The 14,151-nt window shown below is 43.9% G+C and overlaps 1 protein-coding gene across 7 annotated transcripts in view; it reads left to right on the forward strand.

Moving 5' to 3' along the window:
- Nucleotides 1-4,950: 4,950 nt before the first annotated feature.
- Nucleotides 4,951-14,151, forward strand: part of PPP4R1 (protein phosphatase 4 regulatory subunit 1) — a 62,968-nt gene continuing 53,767 nt past the window's right edge. For 2 of the 7 annotated variants that reach the window (XM_064705845.1, XM_064705850.1), the window contains exon 1: nt 5,641-5,735. In XM_064705845.1, coding sequence (XP_064561915.1) covers nt 5,687-5,735 — 49 coding nt within the window. In that variant the 5' untranslated portion in view covers nt 5,641-5,686. Of the gene's footprint in view, nt 5,232-5,500; nt 5,546-5,640; nt 5,736-5,829; nt 5,928-14,151 lie in introns of those variants that run through there. The other 5 variants (XM_064705844.1, XM_064705848.1, XM_064705852.1 and 2 more) reach the window with 4 other exon arrangements.

Consider the following 14,151-nt stretch of genomic DNA (forward strand, 5'->3'; position numbering starts at 1 on the left):
GTCCAGGTGAGTGCTACTACATGAGGAATCCTGCACATGTGCTGCAGAAAAACCCTGAGACCCATCTCCTCGAAACAGCCCCTGGTGCAGTAATTCTTTGTGTTATTTCACCATCAACTTCAGCACCTGAATGGTCAGATACAGACAGAGACTTTCGCTTCACTGCTATTGAGATGACAGAGCACTCTTTCTTTGGTCTTTGGCCAAAGCAGTTGTGGATATCAACACTCCTGGTCATGGTCTGAATTGAAAAATGAGGCATCAGGACTTGTCTCCTGACTTGCATGCCTCTCTTCCTTTTGCCTACACAGCTGCTATCTCCATGTCACCAATGCAAGAGATTTACTTGAAAATTAATGCCAAAAGCCACTGCAAGCTCCAGGTGCAGCCTTAATTCCACGCTGGGATGTACCTAGGGATGTACCTAGGAAATACCCTAGGTATTTCCTAGTTTTAAGATGTTTGAGTGTCACTTGAACTTTCCACAGAATTTGCTGTTGACTTGGAATGACATGAGGAACCCACAAGGCAAACTTTATATTAACCAGGCTCTTTCTCAGCAAATGTAGGTGTTAATTTATTCATGGTTGGCATCTTGTGTGTTTAAAATCCTTCTGCAAGGCCTTCTCTGAGAGCAGTGGTAGCTGAACTTTAATGCTAAGGTTTGCCAGTAGTCACCAGCTCAAACTCTTGCCCAGGAAACAACAAAAATTAAACAAAACTGAGTGATGCACAGTTAAAAACTTTTGCAGCCACAAGGAATACAGATATATGAAAAAACCCAAACCAAAACAAACAAAACACCACCCCTCTCCAGTATTTTTATTGGAGAGGAAAAAAAGGAGTAGGGAAAGGAAGAGAAGGAAAAGGGAAGGAGAAGAAAAGAAACATTTTATGATGAACACCTCTTTTTAGCAGAAATGCTTTACTACATTGTCAAATGCAAATTGACTGTAAATCTCAGGCTTCAGCCACTGGGTTTTCACATGTATCCTACATATTAAAGGTATGTGTGTGCCTCTGTATGTACATGTATCTTAATCTGTATGTTTACTGATGGGCCAAATTTGGTTAAACACTCTGTAAAGAACAAAACGATGGTCCCAAAAGCAGAGAGTGAATGGTTGAACCATCAAGGACAACACCTGCAGGCAGATGGAATCCTGGGTGTGGGCGGCCAAGAAGACAATGAGTCAGGATTACTCAAGAGGGTAAGCAGTTGCCTTGGTGCACCAGCAGTCTAACCCTGATCCATTTCTTGATAGGCTTCACAGGAAAAGAGAGTTTCACGGAGGAATCCAAAGGAGGATTGGGAGATGGCTGCAGATATTTATGGGAAGCTCTTCCCACACATGAAGGTAGCCTGGGAGAAATGCAAAACAACTTAATATATGGACATTGAAAGCTGACACTATCTGATCAGACCTGCTTCTTCAAGCAAATGAGCAAAAATAGATAATAATACCTTAGATAATAAATAAAATAACATGGGTGAGTTCCATGTGCAGCAGTGTTTTTGAGCCTGAGGTCCTTAGACCCGGAACAGTTTTAAAAGAAAAGATATCACCAATCAAACTATGGGATAACTTGTTGCAAGTATGTCTAGGTGGATGTCGGGTATCTTGTGTTTAACATGCAAGTTTGAAAGGATTTATGTAGTACTTTATGTAAATACTACACTTTTACTTTATGGAAATGTCTTGCTGACTGCTATGGACTTTTTTGAGATACATCCTGGAGATAACAATGCAGGTGTCTTTTATCATGTGCAAAGGATCTTGTCAAGGAGTCTTCCATTTGTATCCTTCCATCCCTAGCTTGAAGCAGTGGTGTAGTGTTTGTAGTGTGTTTTTTCCTTGAGATAGAGTGTGAGAATGTGAGTTTATCATTCTTCAGTTCTTTACTTCCCAGTGCCTGTAAGGGTACTTAAGCTAACTATGAGAACTCCAGCACAAAATCTGCTAGAACGTTTTTTGGTAAATGTTACATTACTTGCTCCTTATCAGGTCTCATCTAATAAAACAAGGTTGTCATGAAAATTTTCTTCCATGTGTTGTGCTGGTTTGGAATGGCCACTCATCTGCCAAAGTCTGCATCTGTCCTACACTTACAAGGTTCTCTGTCTGCCTTATCCATGACCAGTGGCAGGGAATCTTACCATCAACTTGAACTTTGGATCAGACCCTGAAGAAGTACTTCTGGATTTACTGAGGCCAACAAGTTTAGAAGTACCTGGTTACTTATTCATTAAATGGAATTTTTCATTGAGTGTTGGCATTAAGCCTTTTAGTTTGTTTGTTTTAATGACATTATTTCCCCCTACCGTACTGTTGTCACTGTATGAACCCAAGGCTTTGCCAGAGTTCCTGCTCATGGAGGATGAGACCTTTCCTGGTGGCTCCTAGTGATGATGCTGGACCCAAGTGTGCCTGAGGAGCAAAGTCTGATGTTCTAGAGATAACACTAAGCACAAAACCCCCTGCAATTCCTGAACAATTATATTTTTTAACACACTGATCCTTGTTATCTGTGCTATTTAAATACCACATGGTCCTGCATACAGAGAAGGAACCAACAACCACTGAAGATCACAAGCACATAGGAAGATTCAAAATTAATTTATATGATCTTATGTTCAGTATAACTGCTTGCAATTGTCATTGCTTGATTCAATAAATTACGCTTCCTCTCTTTAAACAAATACACACATAGAAATTTTAAAAAATCCTAAATACTCTAGAGGCAATTATATATGGAGAAATAATTAATTTATGATAATTAACACTATTAATACTTTTAAGAGCACTAATTCTGGTCATTGTAAGCCCAGTTCTCATAGATGTATCTCGTTATGTTCTCCTTATGATGATAACCCTAATAATGCTTAAGGTAGCTTTGGTGCTCTCAGACCACAGTAATCTGTGGTTTGTGAGCATTACTGCTCTTTCCTAAATGCTTGAAAAAAGGAGTCAGACCCCTTGATTCATTCAGTAAAACTAAGTGCATCAAATTTTAGTTGTGAGAGACATTCTTAGATTCACTTCTACTGAATTCAGTGGGAGCAAAACTGATTATGGTGAACAATGCAGAGGAGATGCAAGAAAACTTCCCAGAAATAACTTGCAGTAATAAAGATAATAAAACGAGGTCTTGAAGTACACCTAACTTTTCTGATCTAAGTCTATTGCTATCACATACAGCATTACCAGAGATTTGTGATGTCAAATATTTCCCCTGAATCTCTTCTTAAATTACACTGGCAGAGAATAGCATGGTTCATATAACTTAGTCATGGTGAATTTACTTGATTTACTCAGCTTTTGATGTTATATATCTGAACAAAAGAAAATGTAAGATAATCAGTATCCAGTAGGCCCTAGTGGCTCATCCAAAGATTGAACAGGTGTCAAATAGGACAGAGCTTGTTATAAAAGATTATAAGGAAAGGGAGGTATGGATTTTAAAAGAAGATTACATATTTTCATTCACCATGGCAAATAGAATGAATGACTATGGCAATTTAATCCTTGTACAATCCACCAAATAAAACCAAAAATTGTTAAAAAGCAGCTTACAAGACATACTATCAAACACAGTTAAAAACAGTGCTAATGAAATTGCATCTTTTTTTGCAAGCAAGAAATAATTTATTTTGCTTTTCTGTGTATTAACAACTTCATCAATTATTATGGAGGCTTAAAACAAGATTGTGGAAGACTCAAGTAATATTCCCAGGTAGCACTAGTACCAGTACTGGTCCTTTCCTCTATCAAGTGCCCTGGTTATCAGCTGAATAGAGCATTTGTTTCATCCAATTGTTTTAATATTCCAATTTACAGTGGAAAAAATCTATTAAAACAGTTGAAATGAGAACCATCAGCAGTGACCAAAAGGTACAGCCAAAAAAGCAGAAAACCATGTGAACCTTCGTGTCTATGTACAACTAAACTGCCTGTTTCTAAAGTAGAAGTCAGAAGGCAGAGCATTGCAGTGGGGCAATATCCTGTGTGTTTAAGCCATGGGATCCCAGCTGCAGAAACTTGGCCATTCACATGAGGAGGATGCTCGTGGGCTACACAGTGGTGGTGGCACGGCTACCTGCCACAGAACCATTAGATTTGGAAGGGACCTCTGGAGATCATCTGGTCCAAACCCCCTGCCAAGGCAGGGTCACCTAAGCAGGTGAGGCAGGAACACATCCAGGTGAGGTTTGAATGTTTCCAGAGAGAGAGACTCCATGACCTCCTGGGACAGCTTGCTCCACTGCTTTGCCACCTTCAGCGTGAAGTTCTTCCTCATGTAGAGGTGAAACTTCTTGTGTTTCAGTTTATGGTCATTGCATTCTCATCCTGTCACCGGGAACCACTGAAAAGAGTCTGGAACCATCTTCTTACCACCTGCCTTTGAGATATTTATATGCATTAATGAGAACACCTCTCAGTCTTCTCTTCTTCAGACTAAACATTGCCCAACTCCCACAGACTCTCAATAATCTTCGTGGCCCTGCACCGAACCCTCTCTAGGAGCTCCTTGTCTTTCTTGTCCTGAGGAGCCCCGAACTGGACACAGCACGGCAGATGCGGCTTCACCAGTGCCCAGCCGAGGAGGAGGATCACCTCTCTGGACCTGCTGGCCACACTGCTCTGGTAGATCACGAAACCTTCCTCCCCAGGTAACCCCACGACGTTACGGGGTCTGGGAGCGCCCCCACGGTGGAGCACCTTGGGGGCCCTTCCTCCAAGTGACCCCTCAAACTCCACGGCAGGGGAAGCTCCGTAGCCTCGCCTCAGCCCGTCGGCTGGCGGCAGGAGGAGCCCGAGCCCAAGCCCCGAGTTGGCGGAGCAGCGCGTAGGACAGGTGAGCGAGCCGGGGCGTGTGGCCGAGCCCGGGCGCTCCACAGCCCCAGGGCCAGCCCGGGCGGCTCCGGCCGTGACTCAGAGCGCGGCGAGGGGAGGCGCGGCCGCCCCAGCGAGCGAGCGAGCAGCGAGAGCGGCTCCGCCGGGCGGAGGCGGGGGCAGCGTGTCCGGCCCAGACCCCTCCTCCCGCCTTCCTCCGCCCGCTCCCTCCTCCCTCCCTCCCTGCGCGGCTCTCCCGGGGACGCGGAGAGGCGCCGCCGGGCCCGGGGCCTGGACCGCACGGGTGCCCGCCCTCTCCCACCGCCGCTCCCACCGCCCGGCCGCGGGCTGGATGTAGCCGGGCGCCCCGCGGGGGCTGCAGCAGCAAGATGGCGGGTAGGCATCGCCCCCCTCCCCCTTCCCGCACACGCCGCCTCCCCGGCGAGGCGCCAGCCCTCCCTCCCCTATCCCCCCTCCTTCTCCTCTCCCCCGCCCCGGCTTCGGGAGCGCTGCCCGCCGCTGTCCGGGCACGGAACGCAGGGGCTGCGGGGCGGGTCGCGTCGGGGGGGCGCAGCCCGCGGGCGGGGCAGGGTCACGCGTGGCCCCGAGGGTCGGCGGGCGCAGTGGCACATGGTGCGTGTGTGTGTGTGTCTCCCCCACCGCAGATCTGTCGCTGCTCGAGGAGGACCTGCCGGAGGAGATCGACGGATGTGAGTGGGGACGGGGGGAGCGGCGGGGCGGCTTTCGGGCGAGGAAGTGGCTTCCGCGGGGGAGCGCCCAGGGTGCATTGTGGGAGGCGGCGGGGAGGAGGAGGAGGAAGACATGGCCATGCTCCGCGCTTCCCGGTGTCCATGACCCGGTCCCGGTCGCGCGTGGGGCTGCGCCGGGCGGTCCCGCGGGGTGCGTTGGGCGGCGGGCGGGGCGGGGGCGCCGTTAGCGGCCGCCCCGGAGGGAGCGAGGGAGGGGGGGAAGGAGGGATGGAGGCAGGGGAGGCTCTGCTTGCGGGGCGGCGTCCCCTCATGGCCCGGGCACGGCAGGGCGCCGCCGGGGAGGAGCAGGAGGAGGCTAGGGCCGCTGCATCTGCAGCAGCATGTGGGTTGCTCGTTCCTTTTATATCTCTGTATTTTGTATATTTTTTTTGTGTCCCCCATTCTTTCCCCCCCTCCACCCCTCCCCCTCAAGCTCTCCCTGCCTTGTGCAGGGTCTGGAGCACATGTCCTGTGAGGAGCAGCTGTGGGAGCTGGGGATGTTTAGCCTGGAGAAAAGAGGCTCCAGGAGGGATCTTTCTGCTCTTTACAGCTGCCTGAGCGGAGCCTGTGGCCGGGTGGGGGTCGGTCTGTTCTCCCGGGCAACCAGCGATAGGAGAGAGGCCGTGGCCTCAGGCTGCGCCGGGGGAGGCTCAGGCTGGACACCAGGAGGGATTTGTTCTCAGAAAGGGTGCTTGGATATTGGAATTGACTGGCCAGGAGGTGGTGGAGTCAGGCTGCTTGGATATTGGAATTGACTGGCTTGATGTGGTGGAGTCGCTGTCCCCGGAGGTGCTTACGGAGAGTGGACGTGGCACTCAGTGGCATGGTGCAGTAGATAGGGTGGCATTTGGTCACAGGTTGGAGAGACGGTCTCAGAAGTGTTTTCACACCCGACTGATTCTGCGAGTCTGACCCCGCTGGAGAGATCTGTGCAGAAGAGTTGATGGCAGGGTGCAAAGTCGCAGAATTGTGGCTGGGGTGATGCAAAAATTACTAACTCAGGGCTGAGAAGCCTTAGCATGGCAGACTAGGATGTTACTCAGATGAGAAGGTGTCTGTTGATCGTGTCGATACTGAGGAGTTGCTTGGAAGCAGAGGAGGATGAATTTTGGGTGGAAAGTGAAAATGGAGGTAGAGGCAGGCGCCGGCCGTGGGTGTGCAGACCCCTGGTTGCTGCCTGAAGGTGTTGTGTTGCCTGTGCAGTCTGCAGGATATCCTCTCACCAGGGCTGCAGTGCAGGGAAAAAACCTTGTGTTTTGTGGATTACAGTTTTAGAGGACAGCTATTTAAACTTTTCAGGATTTAACTGATACATCTTCTTTTTCACTTTTGTCAGCTGACATTTAGAAGGCTCCTATTGTGCTTTGCCTTGCACAAAGAGGGAGCCTTTCCCTCAGGCTTTTTTTTTTTTTTTAATTCAGTGTGATAAGTCACTGTTTCAAAACTCTCTGTGATTACAGAGGACTTTTTCAGAAGGGACACACTTAACCAAAAAATAAGGTGCATTCTTTGGTTTCCACTTAGATTATGGTTTTAGTTGACTGTAAGACAGGAATTGAAATTATCTGTAGTCATTGGAGGGGTGACAGAAGCTGTGGGTTCCTGGTGCTGGTCTTGCTGTTATGGTCTTCAAAAATGAAAAAAAAAATGCTTGGAGATATGACTCAGTCCAGATGAGAGCATCCTGAAGGCAGAAACCATAGAAATATAAAGATTTGAAACCTCATTAAAAATTACTGAGGATTTGATGGAAGTAGATAAAAGCAAATGTCTCAATACTTAGGCATGATATTTTTGGAGGAGAAAAACAGGGCCCTCTATGAATCAATATGTGCTGTTTGGATGTAGTTCAGTCTCACAGTGGCTTTTATGGTTCTAAATTGTACATGATTTTGTTCTTGGGTGGTGTCTGTGTGCCAAAGAAAAATAATACAGATCAAGGAGACTGTCCATATCTAGTCAAAAGTGCTGTTTCTTGTGCACTATTTGAAATAGTTGTGTTTTGTACCCATATACAACATGTCTTACACAATTATGGAAGTGTTTCCAATTGATTGGTTGCACGTATGAAAGAGACAATTAAAAATATAAGACACAAAGTTGCAACTCCTGCCTGAACCCCACCCTACGCTATCCCTCTGTTGTAAATATTTCAAATGTTTGCAGCTCTTTCAAGTAGCAGAGTTAGACACTGGTTTAGAGGTGTATTACTGAAGTAGTAGAATGCAATAGTGATAAAACTGGAAGTGCTGGCAGCTTTTATGTCTGTGTGATTCTGCCAGCTGCATTCTTGCTAAAAGTGTGCTAAGCTATACTTAAAGACAAATAAGAGAGAAGTACCTGCAGGCATACCTGTAGTCCTGGTTGTATAATTTAGGAGGAGGAATCAGATGAATGTAAAATGGTCTGATTGACTGGCTGTTTTGAAAAGTGAGCTGTTTTCAGTAAATTTTTGGGCTTTTAACTGATCTGTTATCAAGCAATAGCAGGACATCTGTGAGGATGTGCTAGGAGTGTTTAAGACTGGATGCATGTGTCAGGGTCTGGTTTGGACATCTGAAGCTGGGTCTCTGTGCATATGGCTCAGGACATTTCACTAGATTAGGTATTCATCTGTAGCTAATCAGTGAGCCTACATTTGAGTCTGGATCACGAACATTTTTTTGTTGTTGTTGTATTGTTTTGGGGTTTTTCCCCTTTGGTAATGAGAATTTCCAGTGGGATTCAGTGTTTGCTCCTAAAGGAGGAATCATTAAGGTGCCTTAAGAGCTACCTTTTGTTGGTCATGTTCTAAAGCAGTCGGAGAAAGTCCTGGAGCTGAGCAAACAGCCGTGCACAGTTCCTGCTGAAAGTGATGAACCAAGCATCTGTGCATCTCTTAGATAGGCAGAGTGAAGAACAGCTGGGTTATGATCTTTGTCTTTTAAGGTTTCTGGAGTCAAGTGTTTTACTGGAAAGCTGGAGTTTAATCAACAACTTGTACAACTGTACAATTTGTTCTTCTCCTCATTCATTATGCCAGCTTGTTGTAAGCTAATTAACCTGAAATATAGAAGAGTAAAAGATTATCTCTTTGGAGTACTGTTTTAATAGCTGCTTGTGAAACAAAGTTTACCTTTTCTCTGAAGAAAACTTGATAAATATTTAGGTTAATGAACCATTCCTAGATTTCAACAGGGAGCAGTAAATCTGCTGTTGGAGTAGTGGAGACCTTCAGAATATATGGTGTGGAAGGCATCTATTTATAAAATAACCAAAACAACCTTCCTTTTGTTGATTTGTTTAAGAGGTCAGAGATTAAACAAGAGCTTTTATAAGAAAGGCTTTCAGAGAGTGGTTGATAAACCAGCTGGATTGACTTTTAAATAATTAATTTCAGCTTTGGTTTGCATTTCTATTTTGAAAGCTCCATATTATTTTTCTGCTCTTGGTTGCTTGGTAACCACTGGAAAGCTCTGATTTTTTTTTTTTCTTGAGGTGAATGCATACTTTACACCTGGTACATTAAACAGATTATTGCTTTAAGTAGTTACATAGCTTGCTAATGAAATGGCGTTTCAGTATTTTGATTTTAGCTGATATTTCACTTCTGTAGATACAGCTCCTGATGTCAAAGGCTGTGATAATAATTGAAGAAATTCTGGTTCTTCAGGAATTCTTTAGGCAGTGGCTTTTCCTTGTTTGTTTGTAGTAAAAGGAAAAATAACCCAGAACCAAGACAGTGAGTGTACCCTGGCTAAACATACTGAATGCTAGAAAAGAAAAATTAATTCCTAGATGTGAGTTGTTTCATGAAAGACAATTAATTGACTCTAACCCCCCCAAATAAGGAACATAAAAATTGCATTTCATTTATGTAAAGATAAAGCTAAGAAGAATCCATGTGTGATATTATCCATTAAAGGACAAAAAGAATAAAGGCACCTCACTCTAAAGACAATAGAGTGAAAATTTAAAAATTCAAAGTGGAAGCCTGAGGAAGAATCTCCATCCCACTACTTGGATTGTTGATTTCCTCACTCTTCTGTCTGAAATCTTGCACAGTGTACAAAAAGTCAGGGAAAATTTGGCTTTTATTCAAATCTTTTGTTTTGTGCCTACAAAATCAAAACAGAGTAGTATAACTGTCTAAGATAAGTACAGAAAAGAAAAGAAAATAGGCAGCAAAAATGGTTGAAAAGCGAACGTGGGCTTGTGGAAAATGAGGTGTTCTTTATGGCTCTTGCCAGACAGTTGGTGTTCCCCCTCCCCTGGCTGTTTCTGGAGGCTGAGCTGATCAGCCCAGATAGATGAAATGAAATGAAATGTACCATGATGCTGACGGCTTTCAGTCTGACCATTGATGTGTGCGGGATGTGTGCTCTGAAAAACAGAGCCATCTGCAATTAGGATTCACATTTGGGAAGGGGTAGCTTTATTCAACTCGTTATTTTAATTGCGGTTTAAATCAGGAGGGAAAAGAAATTTTGATCTGATAACTGCTTTTAATACTGTTTCACATTTGTTTTTGGAAAAAATCTTTGTTAGTGGTAGCTGATAGCTGTATTTGCATGCAATATCAGGACTATCAGGTAGCTGCAAGTATATGTGTATGCTTTGGTGGTTATGTAGCTTACCCAGATTCTGAAACTTTAGCTTTTGCCCTTCCTTTTTCTGTACCCTTAGTTTCCAGATGTTTTAACTAAAAATGCAGAAAATTGAGTTTTAATATCTACACATTGTTTAGGCATTTCTAGTTTAGAACTGTTAAATGGGTTTTTCACATATATATATATACACACACATATGCAAACTCTTATGTGTAAACTTGTTTTCTATAGTGCTTATTGCTTTATTTCTTTAGCAATAAGGTAGTTCTTGCAATTGGCAAATCTAATGTTACTCTTTAGATTTTACTAGTGGATAAAACAGTTTTAAAAACTAAAAACAGAGTGGTGATGATCCAACATAGTTCTATTTTTATTATTGAGTTCTTTCCCATTGATTAAAAAGGGAGGACAGGTCTTCCTAGCCTCTCCTCCCAGCAGGCTTCTCAGTGAGTGAAACACATTTTAGCTGAGCTGAAGAAAATTCTCTTTGTGCATCTGCAGATGTCAAAAGCTGTTTTATCATTGATGCTATGTTCTTTTTCCAGGTGATGAGCAAATCATCTGGCATTAGCAGTGAGCTTGTGTTGGTTGAATGCTTTTAATTAAATTATTCTCTTAGACTTAGGGTAGGGCACAAGTCTCTTTCCAAATGAAAGGTAATTTAAATTTTTTAACCTTTTTAATGATAATATAAGTTTTAAAAAGTAGTTTTTTTCTTTGTTGTTGTTTTGTTTTTATAAAATCAGTCTGTATTTCCCTGCGGTGTCAAATCACAGTCGCAGCTTGATGCTGTGTAGTAGTTTTTATTCTCTGGTAGTGAATTATGCTGGCATAACATGCATTCAGCATATTAAAATTCACCTTCCCTTTCCCACAGCTGTACATAGTAATATCAGAAGCTTTTGCACTGTGGCTTCTTTGTTCCTTCACCACAGAATAAGAACTAGCAGATTTTGTTATGCTGGTAGTTGTTTTGTATAGGCTGCGCATTGTGCCACTCTTAGACTTTATTCCAGCTTTGAGTACAGCTGAATTTCCAACATGAGGTTCAGATGCCCTGTTGCAGTACTGACCTTTTGGTCCCATCGGAGTCTGAGCTCTGGTGAGAGTGCTGAGATAGTTTGAGTTACTGGGTTGGCATTTAAGCACTGCAGAAAAGTAATAACAGAAATTACTGGCAGGCTTTCTGTAGTGATTGGAATCAGTTCTGTGGTGTGACTGAGATTCTGCTCCTTTGGGAATCCAATAACCGTTCCTTAATGCTAATGAAGCACACTTGTTAAGTCCCTTGTTTTCCCTGGAGAGCAGGGTTTCATTCTCCCAACACTTCAGTTCATTTCTTTCTCTTTTAATGTGGTGATTGACCCTCATAGAAGCTGGGAGACTCAGGTGGATGGCTGTGTCCCCATGGAATTCTGGTGTTAGTGGTCTCAGGTGGGTAATGGTTAGTCTCTCTCTCTCCAGCTACCTCTTAGGATCCTAGTGAAAAGAAGATGATGTGAGGAAGGGATTGTGCTTGATTTGATGTGGGCTAACGAACCTTTCTCATGCAGCTGCACATTTTTTCTCCATTACACCTAGTAGAGGATTGAAGAAGTAATTTTCTAGGCTTTCAGCTTTCTGAGGCCACTAGCATCACTTCTGATGTGGGAATGCGCTTTTCACCAGCCAACTTTTATTATCCCATCTCTGGCAGGGATCCTCAGTTAAGGTTGCCAGCTTTTTTTTTTCATTGTCTTATGATTTATCTTCCAGGGCTTTGGATATTCTCCTTCTCCCTTTCTCTCCCACTTGCAGCTAAAAAACTGAGGGAGTGAAAGAGTCACGAAGGAGCTGGAAATGTTCAAAATCCTCGGCTTAAGATAGTGAAACCTTGGTGCTTGCAGTTATTTCTGACTGCTGACCTATTGTGGAGCTGGCAGACTGCAGTGTGTTGAAGCTGAAATGCTTTTTTTTCCTGTGTGTACCTTTTGCTGCTAAGGCTTTCCCTCTGTGTGGGCAGGAGGTTTTCATTGCAAGGGTTATAACATGAGCAGAACTGGATGAGAGGATAGCTTCTGCTCTGAGAGCTGGAGGAACAGTTCCCTCTTTGGAAGAGCAAGCCAGGGACTGCTGCTCCTAAAGGTTCCCAGAATATCAGTGTTCCTCTGTCTGCTTTAGAAGGTACAGTATAAGAGAAACTAATGTGGCTGTTCCTTGGTTAGAGGGATGCTGCAGTTCTTTCTGGCAGTAGGGTGTTTAAACCCTGCTGGATAGGTTAAAAAAGTGTCAGAATATGTTTGTGAGGGGTGTTTGTTTGCAACAGTGGAACAACACCACTGACAGTTGAGACTACTGGTTTGGTGGTTTTTCTTACTGTATTTAAGGTAAAGAAAATAGAGAGGCAAATAGTAGCATAAATATGGGTTATTCTCTGTACAGTTTCTGGAAAAGCTAAATAGATTAATGTATAAAATGGATGTGGTATGTGAGTGATATTGCAGGCTGTTGAAACATTTTTCTCTGATAAACAAATCCGCTTAGGGAATTTTTTTTGTGTTGTTGCCATAGTGCCTGAACAGTTCCCAAATACTTGAATGGAGGAGAGACTACCTTTTCCTTCCTCTCTAGCCTACAGGAGGAACAGCTTGATTAGTCTGTAGGGATGCCTGCTTGTGCAGGTATTGTAAACATTAAATTCCATTGAAATGAACACCCCAACCATGTTCATACTTTTTCTCTAAGAGTGAATCCACTGCATTCTGTCCTGCTCAACCTTCTCCCATAGACCAGTTTTAGAATTTATACTGAGCACAGACAGAAAAAGTGTGGAGAGTTGCAACAGAAATTTCTCTATATGCCCAGGAAACACGGATGATTATCTCACTTAGGGTTTTGAAAGCTGTCAAGCAGTGTCTCAAGAACATTGTCTGCGATTTAAGCAGAGAGAGGAAAAGTGCAGTTAGAAAGTTGAAAGGGATTCATGTTGCAAAGCCATGTTTTATAGTTTATAGATGTCTCAGTTGTAGGGCTTGCCTTCTCTGCAGCGTTCAGCCCAGGTAAGTGTATTTTAGTTACTGCAGTGATGCTGTCAAAGTCCCTGCACAGTGGAACAGCTCATGGTGTCACATCAAGCATTGCAAAGCTTGCACAAGTCTTTGGAGTGTTTGAGCTTCAGCTGCTTGCTTCATGTCTCCCTTCCTTTTAGTTAGTCCAATGTTAAGGCACATATAGTTTGAACTTGGTGGTATTGTGTGTACCAGATACCCAGTTGTGTGGCAGAATTTAAGCATGGCCCCAAGCACAGTGTCCTGTTGTGGTAGGACCAGAGAGAACATGTTGGTTGAAGGTGGAAGTAGGATTTTCCTCCCAGTGCTACAAAATTCTTGGTCAGTCAGGAGGTCATTTAAAAATCCCATGTACAGCAGTGCTCTGCTGAGAGAAAAGGGATACCTTTCTTTGACAGCAATGACCTTGTAGAGGAGAAAAAAGTACCTTAGAGGAGCTTCCTGCTTGCAGTGGCTGGCTTTTTCTTCATTCCAACCTCATTCCCCAATTCTTAAGTACATGCAGTTGTTTGGAAGGGGTAGAAGACAGGGACTTAAACAGCAGCGAACTTGAGTGCCTTGGTGATGGGCGTGACATGCTCCCTACAGGAAATAGGCAGACAGAATATAAACTGTTGGTTGTTTTAACTGGTAGCTTGGATGTCCTTCTCTTTGTTTCAGTTTCCTCTGGAGCAGCAGTGTTTGTTGCAGGTCAAACTGTTAATCAGCAGAAGGTGCATTCAGCTGTTGTGCAAATAAATGACTAGTGAGCAATATGAGACAGAACTATTCCTTTCTGTTCCGAGCAAATCAGGATTTTCAATGCTGCTTGCATATGCCTGAAAGAAGCAAACTTGTGTGTAGCTCCAGCTTTTCTCCTTGCATGAAGAATTTTGTATTGCCCCTTGTTTCTTCTGATGCTTGATGAGAAATGCTGCTCCTGTGGCAGCTT

The sequence above is a fragment of the Zonotrichia leucophrys genome, chromosome 2, assembly GCF_028769735.1.
Source record: "Zonotrichia leucophrys gambelii isolate GWCS_2022_RI chromosome 2, RI_Zleu_2.0, whole genome shotgun sequence".
NCBI lineage: Eukaryota > Metazoa > Chordata > Aves > Passeriformes > Passerellidae > Zonotrichia > Zonotrichia leucophrys.